This window comes from Polypterus senegalus, chromosome 2 (assembly GCF_016835505.1).
Source record: "Polypterus senegalus isolate Bchr_013 chromosome 2, ASM1683550v1, whole genome shotgun sequence".
Classification (NCBI taxonomy): domain Eukaryota; kingdom Metazoa; phylum Chordata; class Cladistia; order Polypteriformes; family Polypteridae; genus Polypterus; species Polypterus senegalus.
The window spans coordinates 234,838,450-234,854,531 of NC_053155.1; the positions used below are offsets into that span (position 1 = coordinate 234,838,450).

At 34.5% G+C, this 16,082-nt stretch overlaps 1 protein-coding gene across 2 annotated transcripts in view; it reads right to left on the minus strand.

Moving 5' to 3' along the window:
- klf12b (Kruppel-like factor 12b) overlaps positions 1-16,082 on the minus strand; it is a 262,738-nt gene that overhangs the window by 5,907 nt on the left and 240,749 nt on the right. For both annotated transcript variants that reach the window (XM_039745339.1, XM_039745340.1), the window contains one exon: positions 15,319-15,476. In XM_039745339.1, coding sequence (XP_039601273.1) covers positions 15,319-15,476 — 158 coding nt within the window. The remainder of the gene's footprint in view (positions 1-15,318; positions 15,477-16,082) is intronic.

Below are 16,082 nucleotides of genomic sequence, written 5' to 3' on the forward strand. Positions count from 1 at the left end.
CCCCCAGGACTACTACTTAGATTGTGCTGCTAAACTTAGCATGAGTTTCACACTACTTCTCAGATTTGTGGCAGCTGCTGATGATGATGTTTAAGTCTTTTTCTGCAGTTTAATGACATTGCAGCATTTTGCCAAAGGACAGCACCAGAAGCGTAGTTGTATATGTAAACAGAAGTTTTTAAGAAACCAGATTTCAGACTTATCCAGGTTACTCTCCTGGTTTTGTGCATTCATGTAAACACACTCATTGAAGAATCTGATAATTGATACCATATTTTTAATCTGAAGCATTAAAATGTTTTTGTATTACAGTAATCCCTCCTCGATCGCGGGGGTTGCGTTCCAGAACCCCCCGCGATAGACGAAAATCCGCGAAGTAGAAACCATATGTTTGTGTAGTTATTTTTATATATTTTAAGCCCTTATAAACTCTCACACACTGTTAACATTATTAGAGCCCTCTAGACATGAAATAACACCCTTTAGTCAAAAGTTTAAACTGTCCTCTATGACAAGACAGAGATGACAGTTCTTTCTCACAATTAAAAGAATGCAAATAGATCTTCTTCTCTTCAGGAGCAGAGAATTTCAGAGGGGGAGAGAGAGAGAGCTCGCAAAGAAAAGCAAACAATCAAAAATCAATACTTGTGCTTTTAAGTTTGCGCGCATTTTTAGAGGAGCGTTAGTATCTTCTAAGCAAACAGCCTCTGTGCAACAGCCCTCTGCTCACATCTCCTCCGTCAGGCGAGAGAACATCAGAGAGAGAGAGCGAGATTAAAGCAACAATCAAAAAATCAATACGTGTGCTTTTGTGCTTTTAAATATGCCGAGCACCGCAATAAAGCAGCATTTTTTTAAAGGAGCGTCAGTATCTTTTAAGCAAACAGCCTCTGCTCACAGCCCTCCGTCAGGCGAGAGAATGTCAGAGGGGGTGAGAGAGAGGCAGAGACAAGCAAACAATCAAGCTCCACGCATTGGGATGCATATCTTATAGCATTGAGGAGTTTTAGTTAATATGTAAGACATGCTCTGATTGGGTAGCTTCTAAGCCATCCGCCAATAAGCCAAGATAGGCACCTATCTTGTATGAAATCAGCAGGGCAAACTGTAGTTGGGATGTAGAATGGATGGATGGATATTTTCATAATCATTTTCTATGTAAATTGTTTACGAAGAATAGTGGGGTCTGTCAAGAATATTGTAACAGGTATTCACCACTCCTGTATTGGTCTACTACATTGTAGATATTGTACAGACACTGAAATCAACATGATAGCATAGTATATCAAAGAATAAAGCATTCTAGAGATACTAAAGACTTAATGGCTCAAGCAGCAGGGTTTAATTATAAAACAGAATAGAAAGAAAATGTCAGGCACACATACACACACAAATAAAAACAAGTTTGTGGCTTGTGAGACCCTTTATGCCAATGGTGCCTTACGGAAATCTTACACATCTGAGGTAACACTGAATAGATTTACCCTCTTCTTTATCTGAGGTTTCTTTTCTGTGTTGCCTGCTACTCTCAGGCACTGTTATTTCAATGTTAAAGAACTTTATACCTTCCTTATTAGCTATAGTGACTGTGTACAAGAAAATTTGACCATTTGCAGCAATTACAGGCATCTACATTATTAGAGCTAAAAAAAATAATAGATACAATAACCAAGTTCCATTTAAGGAATATCACAAGGTTCTTTAGACCCCCCAAGATACTGAAAACACAACGAAATCTGGATTTGGGAACAACAAATAAGGCACTATAGTAAAAATATGTGGTAGTCTGGGCATATTTGCTTCATTATACTACACTAAAATATCAGAAAATTAGGGCCAAGGTGGTTTGCATATTGACTCAAATACATTTCCTCATTGCAGGATGTGTTCCTTCTTGATCAGATTTTTCTGTTTGTATTGCTGCTAGAAGCATTTTATTTTTGGGCTCCAGCTTTCTTGATTTGCATATTTCCTATATAGACTCCTGCCCCACCTAAAACAAGAAAGTGCTTGGGGCTAGTTAGCTTAGCAGTTTTCATTGGCACACTGCATGCTTGGTTATCATTCTCTTTATGTTTTGCTGTCCTGGCTTCAACTAATTCTAACCACCTTCTAAAGAACACACATGCAGTCATTCAGTTTTATTAAGCATATAAGGCACAGGTTATTGAAAGATGTTCTTTTTAAGGTTATACAGTGGTACCTTGGTATACGTCTGCTTTGGAATAAGTCCAAATTGGCATACGTCCGGTTTGGATGCAAAAAATTTTGCTTGGTATGCGACCTTTGTTTGGAATACGACTCTTGTGCTAGAACACCGCGCGCTACTCTTGTTTACCTCTCTCGAGATAAAGCCACGACTGCCTACGAGCGTCAGTACACCAGTTGCTAGCATTCAGTGAACAACCCGCACGTTGCCCTTGTTTACCTCTCTCGAGACAAAGTCACGACTCCCCATGAGCGTCAGTACGTGCTATAACTCTCTGTGAATTTTCATGTGATTTTGTGTTTTTCACGTAAATTTCAATTGATTGTTGAAAGTATGAAGGTGGCATGCATATCCGTGACTTGGCTCCTGAATACCATATGCCGAGAACGACAGTATCTATGACTGTGAAAAACAAAGAAGTTATTAAAAAGTAAACTGAGGTAAAATTTTCATTTATTTCATCTAATTGTTTTTGTATTTATGTATTTTAGTATTAAGCAGTGTTTAAATTATTTTATATAACATCAATGTATAATATGCCAATAGCAATAGGATTTTTTTTTCATGGGAATGGATTAATCATTTTCCCTTTATTTCTTATGGGAAAAATTTGTTTGATATACGTCCTTTTTGGTATAAGTCAAAGGATCTGGAACGGATTAAGGACGTATACCGAGGTACCACTGTATTCTGTTAAGAGTTTAGTAAAGGTGAAATGACACTACAGGTAATAAAACGGAAGAGGCACATTCATAATGTAATTGATAACAATCAAGAGGCATATTAAAAAATATATATATTTAAACATGCCAGATACATCAATTATAGGCTACATAAAAGACATTTAAAAAAAAAATTAGTGAATCACAAAAAGAAACAATTAGTGAATTGCAAACTATCACTTTTCAAGTATTACAAGTATACAAATATCAATTTGTTAGCAAATCAGGCACATACAAAAATGTGTGTGGGAGGCATGAATGAGCAGAATTTCATTATTGAACTCATGACTGTATGTGAAAATCAAACCAATGTATTATTATTAGAGAGGTGATCATTCCTGTTTGACAGATGGTGTGCTAATGAACAACTTTTAAACCATGTAAGCTGCAAGTTTTCTTACCACTCTTACCACTGAATCAATGTGTAGTCTTCAGCAATCTCCTAAACTACCTCCAACCATAAGAAATACAGCAGATATAAACCTTCTACTATGTATGTGCATGGTGACTTGGGATGGTGGTTACCATATATAGAAGCTATACAAAAGTTAGGCTGTTTTTTTTATTTTTAATCTGTTCCTAAATTGTGTCAGGATGCACCTGTAAGATACTCTGATTTCTGTAACAAAAGCAAATCTTTGAGTGATATCTAATGAGAAAATGCCAGCCTTTATGGTTGCGGGATTATGCTCAAGTACTTGATTTTGAATACACTAACTAATTAGATATAACTTAGTGAATCTGCCAAATGTGCAGTGACGACAAATGAGCAGACTTCAATGAAGTACATACTGCAGTCACTCCATTTAAAAAGTTAAACACCTACTATACTTCTTAAATGTAGAAATGTCAAATTTATTCAATCCATGCAAATAGAAAATCTGAAATGGTTGGTTCAGGTATTTTTTTTCTAATATATAATAAATGTGGGTTAGCTTCACCTACTGGTAGTTAATTTGTTAATCAGTTTTTTCAATGTACAGTACAATGTAAAATATTAAGAAATGTGAACTTCTCATACACATACAATTTTAGAAAACATTTACTAGCACATATGACAATTGCCTGAATTTGTTGAACTCACAACTTTCATTTACATGTTGAAATCTGATTTAACAGACTCCACCCCATTACTTTTATTTAATTGTTTTTCTAAACACTAGCCACATTGGCACTTTTGCTTAATTGGACTAATCAGAATTGAAACTTGAAGAAGTTGTATAAATCAATTGCCACGCACATGTGATTAGGAGGCAGCTAAAAGGACTAACTGAAGGTAATTCCATGCCAGGCCAGGGGGTGGCAGGGCACGCTAATCCTTTCTCTGTTATCTCTGCAGCTCAAAAATGGGAAATTCTGCCTGATTCCACTTCTGGCCCTAAAGACGCAACTTCCAGTTCTGGCTCGGAAGACATCACTTCCTGGCAGACACCTTAAAACCCACACCACTTCCTGTTTCCAGTCAGTCATATGTTGGACTCAAACCTGCACTTATCTCTGCAAACTTAATTAACATTTTGCAGCCAGGGCTCAAGTATATGGGTGGCTGCATCGAACCTTTTTTTGCGTGTCAAGGTTATTTATTTCACAAAATTCACATTCAAAGTGTTTTAATTGTTCAAGATCCTTTAATTCATCAGACGTTTCCTGTATTATAAACTGTAAAGCAGGATGGAATTAACTGCAACACACAAACACCAATAAAGTGCCTATAAAAAGCATTCACCCCTTGGTTTCACTTTATATTGTTATAAAAGATTGAATCATGGTGGATTTAATTTGCTCTTCTCATAGGTCTCTTAATGGCCTCCCTCACTTGTCTCCTTCTTGCGCAATCACTCAGCAAGTTTGACTGTACATGCCCTTTCCAGTTCTTAATGGCTGATTTAACTCGACTCCAAGGGATATTCAATGACTTGAACATATTCTTTTGCCCCTTTCCTAACTTGTGCTTGTCAGTCACCTTTTCATGAAGTTTCTTTGAGTGTTTATGTTATCTTCATCGTGTACATTAGGCCATGACACTGACTCAGAAATTGGACCTTCTAGATAAGGTACATTTATACTACAATCAAATGAAATACTGGGACAGACAGGTGATTTGCATTCAACTAATTATTTCACTTCTAAAGCCAACTGGCTGCACCAGTGATGATACAGGTGTGTCATATTAATGGAGGTGAATACTTATTCAATCAATTATTCTGTGTTTTATATTTTTTATCAATTTCGACCACTTTGAAGAGACCTGCTTTAACTTTGACATTAAAGAGTCTTTTTCTATTGATTAGCATCAAAATAGCAAAACCACTATGATGAAATGTTGTATAACAATAAAATGTGAAAACTTCCAAAAGGGTTAAATACATTTTATGAGACAATCAGTCTCTTCCGAAAGCTGTAGATTTCCTCTGTGCCCTACAACTTTCCACTCACATTCCCAAAGAAATACAGGTTAGGTAAGGTTAACTGACTGTCCCAAACCAGGCCAGCGTGAGTGCAAATGTGGGTGTATGCCTGAGTTGGAACTATAATGAAGTAGTGTTCTGTCCAGAGCTGCTGGAATACACCGTGACCCTGAACTGGATTAAGTGAATTTAAAATTATTAATAATTTGAATTTAAATATTTAGTCAACATTGCCATCTGGTGGACACAGCAATTATTGGTGACTGAGCTACTAAAGCTAAAACTGCCATTTCCCATTCATCCAGGGTATCCTTGTATGTGAAGACTGGATGCTCCCCATACAGTCTATTATATATTAGTCAATGATTTAAGGTATTAGTAAACCTTAAACATAGACTTAGATGGGAGAGATCTCATGTCAAAAACATACAAGAATTTTAAAAGCAAAAAAAGCAGCTACTACTTTTTATTTTCAATACACTGTAGAAGTCTTATGCTAATAAAGGAATTATTTTAAATCAGGTTTACTTGCTTTTGAAAATACAATATAACACTGGAATAAACATAATTATTGATACAATAAAACCATATCAAGAATGCCTTCAATTATTATTTGGTATGGTCTGCATTAGAATGCAAAATTGAAACAATTCACTTTGGCTCACTACTATATAACTTCTTTCCACTTATTCCATGGTTTATTCTTCTAGTCTTCTTGCAAAATTTGCTATAGTTCTCACTTTGACTTTGGCTGTAATTTATTCATGTTTTTGTCCATGAGATTCAACACGGCTTCAATTATATTGAGACTGGGGGTCTTTTTCCAGTCTACTGTTTGTGTCTGTTGTGCCACTCTTTGTGTTCCATCTAAAAACATCTGCTCCAAGTAGTGTTTACGGTGTATCTCAGTAAATTATCATGTTAAGACATAAAGTTTCTGATAAGATGAATCAAAATATCCATATTTGCAACAGTCATCATTCCATCGAAGATCTCCAAACTGTTGCCTAAAATTGTGCTTCATAGAACGCTGCAAAAAGGCATCAATGTACCCTTCTCAAACTATCCTTCCAACATATATGGCAAACAAAAAATGTGAAATTTGGACCCATCTCTTCATTAGCCTTTCTGCTACTAGTTGTCGCTTGACAACTAGTACTATGTTGCATTTTGCATACTGTAATCTCTTTTGGATGTTGTCTTACTACAAGAATATTTTTCTTAGTTGCAACACAATCTGAAAGGCCATTTTCTTTTAATATATGTCTTCCCAATGTTGAAATGTGTATTTTAATATCAAATGGCTCTTTCAGATGCTCAGTGAGTACTTCACTGGATTTCCTTCTGTTTCTAACCATCTAAAAGTGATACCACTAATTATAACCATTAATGTTTCACTATACATAACAAAGAAAATAGACTAATTTGAAAAAACTGTCAGCACTCCAGCTATTTCGGTTAGGTGAAAAATTAATATACACTTGAAATTACAACACAATATTTTTCATACAACTTGCAAAACTAAATGCACAGCCAGCATTAATATGACATGGAGAAAGAATAACACACAAGATAGCATATTATGGATGGTGCAGGCTGGGAGTAAAGAATACAGCATTGGAAGACAGCTCAACAACAAGGGAAGGCACCTCACTCACATTTTTCCAGATGTGACAAATCTAATAATGTATGCAAATGCAAGAATACAGTTATCTTTCTTTGCTTGTGTTGCATGAAGATGCTGACATACATCTGAAATTGTACTGTGACTGAAGCTGGAAGGACCAATGAATGTGAGACTAGGCTGTGAAAAAATAAAATTGAGTTGAGTACAGCTATATTGAAATACTGGTGTATATACTGTATCACATATACACACACAATGGTTTGATGGTAGATATAATTCATAGAATTTTTTTTCCTAAACAAAGCATCACAACATACTGACAATTTTGCCATTGTATCAGAAAATTGCCTTACATATGATGTGTTACAAGCCAGGGCAGAACATAACTGTTGATAAACAGTTATTCGTAATTAATTGTTGATGCACTTCTACTCAGTACAAGTCTGGCATGAAATTTTGGATAGCTGCCAATATAAATAACAAATATATACTAAATGTTAATCCCTATTTGGAAAAATACCACATTCAATCATTTAAGAAACAGCAATTTGTGATTGTGGTGATGTGACGTTTTTTGTCTTTCACAGGCAATAGGCTAATGTCACTGCTTTATGGCAAATAAGCTACTTACAAAAAACATAAACCTGCTCCCTTCTGTACTATAAACAAAATGTACTGTAATGGGAATGAACAATTCCCAAGTGAAAGGCAACAATCTGGCTCCCACTGATAAAGTTCAAAGGCAATTGCCAGGAGACAGAATTCTAATGCAACAAAGTGAAAGAAGCACCACCATTTTGTGTACGGGAGCTGCTTACATTTTTCTTCCAGAAATCTGTGCAGACTGCTTATGTGAACAGTTTTATAATCAGTTGATAATACCACTTGTCATTTACATTCATTTTCTGTGAAAAGTATCAGTTCCTACTTTATTTGTTATTTCATGTTGGCAGCTGATTAAAACGTGTTGTTTTTAATGATTAAACACTAAACTTTTAAGTTGAGTAAATTTAAAACTTTGGAAAGTTTTTTTATTTTTTATTGCAAATGTATGCTAACATTTGAAGTGAAAATATGGGGTGGGCAAAAGTATGTTTATAGTTGTGGGCATGTGAGGCCAGCAACTTCAGCACTTACAAGATTGAACCTAACTACTCTGTGCCATTCTTTTGTATTAATAAAGTTAATAATGCTGTTGAGTTAATAATCATAACCTGCATGTCTTTTTCATACAAATGTCTGTAAACCTAATTTTGCCCACTTCTGCATACATAAGGAAGACACTGTGTTCCGGGAAATTATTTTATGTTCAGTCAAATTTTAATAGGCTATTTATGGTTTTTGGAGGAGCGCAGTTAGGATACTCTTTTAGCATGCCAAGTTGATGGGCGAATAGCGACAGCACAATAATTCAGATACTAATTTTTGTACCCTTGGTAGTTATAATACATACAAAATACACTGTTGTTCTATTGTTAAGTACTATCCTTTTTAGGTCTTCCATCGAGTTTTTATCCTTTATCTTGCATAGTCTTCTTAAATTTCTTTAAGACAGCTTGAACAGCACATCATGAAAATCTGGTTTAGTTTGTTATTTATTGCCATACAACCTGATACAAACCCTATCATTTTATATCTGTCTATGTGTGCTTGTTAAACAAATTCTGAGCTGAGCCTCAAGGCACCCCAGTATTTGTTATTACCACCCACTACACTCATTTATTTCTTAAACTGCCAACTTCAGTTAGTCACTACCATATTAATCTGGAATTCCTTTTGGAGAGATTCTGGGAAGAAAATAGTTAGACACTTTTGGAAAACAAAAGAAATTCTACTAAGAAAGTCTACTGCAGCAAAGTTAAGTTTATTTGTTCTAGCATTATGTAGTGTTTCATAAGCAAATAAAACATCTTCAAAAATAATTTTTTTGAGTAGTTTGAGGACTTGTAGTAATATATTACTACTATTACTATTGGGGTTAAATTTTCAAAAAGCACAGAACATTTGCCACATGAGGCACTTGTAATGAAAATACAAGAAGTGGGAGTTTTAGACACAGTATGAAGATGGGTGCAGAAATACCTTAAACACAGAAAAAAATAGATATGGTACAAAGAACGTTTTCTGAAATAAGATATGATAAAAATGGGGTGTTTCAAAGATGAATTCTACGACTAATGCTCTTTTAAATTTTATGTAAATGATGTAGATAAAATGTTACTAACAAGTTGGTTATATTCATAGATTACAAATGTAGTTGGAATGTCAATTTAAGCCAGATCATTACAGTGGATCATGACTTGGGCTGATGTATGTGGCAGATGACTTGAAAATACGCTTTAAGGACTTCAGAGTTGTAGTCAAATAGTCAAGGTCCAAAATCAGACAGTGCATAAGCAGTTTAGATGCTGGTTTCCAAATCATGAAAGATTATCCATAAACATTAGAAGCCTCATTTCAAATATTGTATCCAAGTTCGGTCTTTATAGTAGAAAGATGGTTTTATAGTTCTAAAGAAAGTACAGAGAAAAATAACTATACTGACTTGAGGGCCAAATGGCCATACTCTAAAACTGACATCTTCAACATGAGTACAGGGCATAACAACAACATTTATTTATATAGCACATTTTCATACAAAAAGTAGCTCAAGGTGCTTTAAATAATGAAGAAAAGAAAAATAAAAGACAAAATAAGAAATTAAAATAAGACAACATTAGTTAACATAGAAAAGGAGTAAGGTCCGATGGATAGAAGTTACTTGCAAGAACATTTTGAACCAAGTTTAGAAAGCAATTCTTCATGTACAGACCAACTAAATTACCAAGTAGTACAGATGATATAGACAAACAGGGAATCATGAGCTATACTGGGCTGAACTGTTTATTCTAAATACTCCCAAAGGCTTGTGTATTAGTTTTCATTTGTGACTTTAAATTGCCCCTAGTGTGGATGTGTTTGTAAATAGTTCATGTGATTGACTTAAATCCTGTCATGGGGTGGTTCCTGACCTAAACCAAATAGTACAGAATCCCAATGAACTTCAAAGGTGCTTAATTTTTTTTTTCTCTCAAATGAATGGATGGAAATTACCAGTAAACAAAACCATACTGAATTTTTTTTCATGTTCAAAATAGTATTCATTGCCACAAACACTTCTTGTTATCCGCACATCTGCCATACCCTGTATTTTCTAATATTTCTATTATGGTTTATAGTTATTCAGTAGCCGTATTTGCTGAGCTTTAAATAATAAAATACAAATAAACATATGCCTTGTATCCAAAAGTAATTATCAATTCATGCCTAAATAGGGTATTCATTATTCATTATATAATGAGATAATAATTCTCTGAAGAAAGGAATTAAGGTTAGTTTAAGAAGAATGATATTTTGGAAATCTCATTCACTGAACAATGGGATGCAAATTACTGTTAATTTTAATTGGTTAAAGACAGATTTACAACAAAGACGTGTTTAATATTGCATTTGGTCAACTCATGCATCCACTAATCCAGCAATCAAAGAAAATGACAACAATCCCTTCTAGCAATGCAGAAGTTATGCATCTACAAGCTTTTACAGCTAGCGTACAATCACTCTGGGCTATAAAAGATTAGCATATCACACATGGACAGCATTCAGCATTACAGTACAAGCTGCTTCAAATGGAATGCTCTCATAGATCTGCCACTCAAAGCCTACATGTTTATAAATTTAAAAGTAAGCTACAGGGAATGTTTACTGAAAGTTGTCAACAAAAGTCATAATGTGGCATACCAAAAAAGGGAAAAAAATTACACTGTCACATTAGCTGGACCAGGAAGGAATGAGTTACTAGTAGGAAAATATTTGTGTACACCATAACATCCCCATATCCGTTTTCTGAGCAAAACAGTAAATACTGCATTATACTGTGAACCCTTTGGAAGGTAATGAGGGCTACAATCTTTATGGAAGTCTGTAAAACTGTACGTTCATATAATGTTAATTAGCACACAGGTAGCATAAAGGACACACTTAATAAATATAAATATTTCAATAAATATATAATAAAATAATACATCACGTGCTATGCTGATTAAAAACATGTAATGTCACATGATGAGCTCAAAATGGTAAGTTCATGATCCAATGTTAAAAAAAACATTTTCAAGAAATATCATAAAAAGAACCTCTGGTATTATCTTAAGTGAAACAATTTAAAATAAGACAAAAATCCTAGCAGGATCAATGCCTGATACTTCTTTTTGTCATAATAATTTAGTTTTATCAATGGAATAACCTTAGGCAGCATGTTTATGTACCAGACAGTGTGGTAGCTTCACAGCTCCAGGAACGTGGGTTTATATTCACTTCTAATTACTGTGTGTGAGGAGATTCTGAGTCTATGTTAATTCTTTATTAGTAATTCTGGGTGTGCACTATATGTTCCTTGACATGGATTTGTTTTCCATTTCTGACTGGTTGACATTTCAAACTATTGATTTAAAGTTACAGTGTTATGAATGTATTTTTATGCATTTAGGGTCAGAGGCTTTTTTTGAGATGTGGATCAGTTGTTCAGTTATTAGAAGTAATAATATCACATTTTTGTTTCAATTAAATTTAAATCTCTTAATATTTTTGCAGTTTTAAAAATGATCTATAAATCTGCAGTCTGTAAAAACCTACTGAATAGGAATATATTGTTATGGGTATAAAATTAGAAGTCGAACTTGGGCCTTCCTATCACACATCTTTGAAATGTAACATTAAGACTGGAGCATGGTGAATTATATGAACCCTACTAATACATCAGAAACACCAGCAAACTCCACACACTTCATACCATCCTAGAACATATGGATAATGAAATCTGCTATGCCAAAGCACTATTACTAGACAAAAGGCTAGGTATTTAACACTGCTATACAAAGCTGATCAACAAGATCCTAGACTTCTATCTTTGTGCTATGTTCTGTAACCAGACTTTGGATTTCTTAATTGGAAGAGGTCAACCTGTGCAGAGCAGATGTATCACTTCTTCATACTGGTCCTCAACACACCTTGTGTCTAAACATAGCTCCAGCTCTCTCAATAAATTTGCAGATAACTCCACTATTCTAAGCCTGATTGCAAACCAATAATGAAATGGGTCACAGAGAATAGTTTTGCATTCTGACAAACCAGTGCCAAATGAATCTCTCCCTTAATGTCTCCAAAACCAAGCAGCCAGTCATAGTCTTCAGCAAACTTCAGAAGTAGACTTCAGTATACCTCAGGGAAGATCCTGTGGATAGGGTCAACAGCTTTAAGTTTCTAGGTTTTGCCATCAATGACAACCTGATGTGGGCATATCACATCTTAGCTATTGTCAAGAAAGTTTATCAAAACATTTACTTCTTTATATGTCTGAACAAAGCCCAGATGTCTTTCTGTGCTAACCAGTTAATACAGAGGCAGGGGTTAACTCATATTCAACGACTGTATAACTATGTCACTTGTTCTTCTCAGTGCCACACAAAAGAAGAAGGTAAAAATGGCTCAGTATAATGTAGGTCTGTCCTGTTCAGGTCCTGTATTATACATTTTTAGAAAGGCAAACAGTATTACAAGAGACCTCAGCCACACTTTTCACTTTGACAGATGGTGTAAAAGAGTATTAGTATTCACATCAGTATATTCATATGCATTTTAAAACTATTGGTCTAGAATTTAAATCTAAATACATAGACATCATCTAATTGAAATTAACTGAACAGAGTGTAACTGAAGTCCACAGTACCTACAATGTCACAGATGTCACTCAAGGGTGTCATTTTCAACATTCCAAGGTGCCAGCCATGTGTACTAATAAAACTAACACTTTTCATTTCAAAACATGGTACATACAACTTACACTACCTAATAAAGTACACTTTAAAAAATAAATCATCCCATCAGAGACAATTGACTGTCACACAGAGAGAAGTAACTGACCGAAACTCAAGAATCTGAAAGTCCATTAAAGCTGAATTTTTTATTTATTTACAAGGTTTATTCCTGCTTTCATTATATGACATTATGAGAGCACAGTGCCAGAATGTTTACTGGACTCTGTAGCTGAAATTATATGGCATTTTATACAGGATTCTCATTGGAAGTGCTAAAGTTTGAGATGGAACATCTGTTTGAATGAAAAATGCATTTTATTATTACATGCATTACAAAATACATTTCAGAGTTGACACATTGCAAACGTCAACACTGAATATGATCATCAGAGTGCAAGTGCCAAATGGGTAGAAATTGGATATTTTATATGCACAAAACACCCTGCATAATGAAACAAGGATTTCAAATTTGTATTTATTGGTCCATAAGACTTTCTTCCAGTCTGCAGTAGTACACAGAGCCTGTATTTCAAGGCCTTATTTTGTCCTTTAAGGAATGGCTTTTTTTATTGCCACTCACCCTGTCAAACCTGCAGCACAAAGTTTTCTCTTCACAGTAGAAACTAAGACTCTGCTTTTTTCCTCTAGTGTTAAGCTGTGTTTGAAGCTCTTAAGCTGTGATGCACCTATAACACCTGCTGGTGACCCTCAAAAACTTCTTTCAATTTCCAATTGTCTTTGGAAAGTGTAGGAAACTGCTGTACTCACTGACACTTTGCTTTTCTTTGCAATTTCTCTAAATGAAGGACCTATACTTCTAAAGTTAATCATGCATTTGTTAATTGCCATTTTCTTGCAAATGTCACTGGAATTTACAACTTTCTACAATGTAATATTGACCAAGTAGTACTTCAGAGGATGTAATTGCACAGACTGTTTCAATTCTGCTTTAAGACAGACAGTAAGTTTTTAAGTAATCAACAGAAGTAGGGACACCTGTCCTGTACAAATTGTTTGCTTCAACTTGCAAGGCTTATTTTACTTTAATTGCTGCAGAACATTTGTAGGTTCTAATCCATTAGTTGTTACCTGAATTAGGCCCATTTGTAATATTCTTAAATTTTCTTTTGTTTCAGTTTTTGCTAATCTATGCATGTGTGTGTGCATATATATATGTTACATTTTAGAGTATAATGTTGTACTTATTGTATTCATTGTCTGTTTTGTCTGTTGTTGGTATTATATCACTAGTTTATAAAAGACACGCAAGTAAGAATTTCATTGTATTTGGAATACATGACAATCAACTTGTCACTAGACAGTGACAAAGTCAGCATTTGATCTAAAGTAGTACACTTGCAACTGTAACCATTGCATTACCATACTGCTGCTATTAAAAATCCTACTGAATGCTACTGAATGGAAGACATATAGAAAACAAGTCTTATGCCATACATTTAATCAATTAAATAATTTATTAAAAGCTCTGTTTGTATTAGGCAAATTAATGCTGAGACATCTCAACAAAACAACACAGAATTAGTTCTCGTATCTAGTGGAAAAATGGTTAATTGAAATAACGAACAGAAATTGAAGGTATTCTATTTATGCTATTTGATATAATGTAGCAACAATTGTTATTCTCCCAGTCTTACTGAACAAATAAATAATCATGACTAAACACATGGAAAATAAGATAAAGTAAAATAATAATAGACACATATATATTATAATACTACAATACGCACCCATACACATACATGAATATTAGTAGACACTCAATAAATAATGAAATCTGTCATTGAATTTATCAGAAGGTTTCATCTCAGAAAGTAAAGAGAAATTTTCACAAAAATGATATGGTCCTAAAGTTGCAATGATATGCTTTTGGGACTTTAGTTACATCTGAAAAATAAATTATATTTCCATTTTCTGTCATGATTACAAAGTTAACCTCATTTAACCTATCTGACTTTACTGTGCAGGTGAGAGAAACAGAGATGTTTCATTCTTTTCTATTGCGAGTTACGTGCCAAGATATAAGTAGAGCAATGTAGTATCAGTACTGGTCTGGTTTAAGGTCATTTCCTATTTTACTCTTAGTGTTACTGTATATGTGTTGCAAGCAGATGAAACCAGATATCAAAGTAAATGGAGTAAAGATACTTTGATCACATAAACTCCACAAGCCCCCTTCTCACCTGGCTCCCATGCTCCTTGCTCGATTTACACTGACATTTATATGTAATTTTGTATATATTACTTTTACTACAGGTCTTCCTTACGTTATACTGTATATTGTTTTACTACTTACCTTTTGCCATGTGTGAGGTACTGTGCAAGTAAGCACTTTATTCTATTGTCACATATAAGTTATTAAATTGCTGTGAAATAAATTAGGAGAAAATTTGAAAAAGCAAAACAGAAATAAAACAAAAAAGATGAAACACTGTTTATTGTGCTTGGCATAGCAGGCTTAAACTTCAGGCTATTGTACCTGTGTGCGTTCTGCGATGTGCTTTCAGATGGGAGCTCTTTGTGTACACCTTATTGCATCCTTCAAAGTCACATCGGTGTATGCGCCGCTTCTTAGAGTCAGGTGACTCGGACCTTCGCTGCCGTCTTGTGCTCTCAATACTGAATGGAGAAATGGAACTGAAAATAAAAAGAGCATTGTAAGGATTACATCATTTTTGCATATATTTGAGGCATAAACATTCACCTGCATTTCATCTCCAAGAACAGCATTTTCAAATGATCCATGCATGTTATTTCTAAATCCACTTTTGATATTTTCTTTTCTTAACATTTACTTCTGGAGAACACTCTTGAACCCACTGTGCACTGACCAGAATTCTACAAATGTGTTTACACTTCAAAGCAAACTCATGTAATGGTGATAAATTCAAATGTAAATGAGAATGTCTGCAGTACATCTAAAGCGGGGATTTTCAATGTGGGTTCTGCAGGTGTCACTCATGGTATCTAAAAAAAGCAATGAATGAATCGCTCAAGTACATTATTTCCTTATGTACTTGAAGGATTTTAAAATTCTCATAAACAAACATTTCTAATAATTGTTCACTTAAAACCATCACTTACCAACCAGTGGCACAGCATGAGCATTTTGTTGTTAAATCATAACAATTACTGGTTATTTAATTGACAGTATTTGTGTTTCTTTCTGTGTACATTGCTTTAAAAGAATTCAATGAGTACTGAGAAAGAAAACAGGGACAGTACACAGAGGCTTTATTTAGG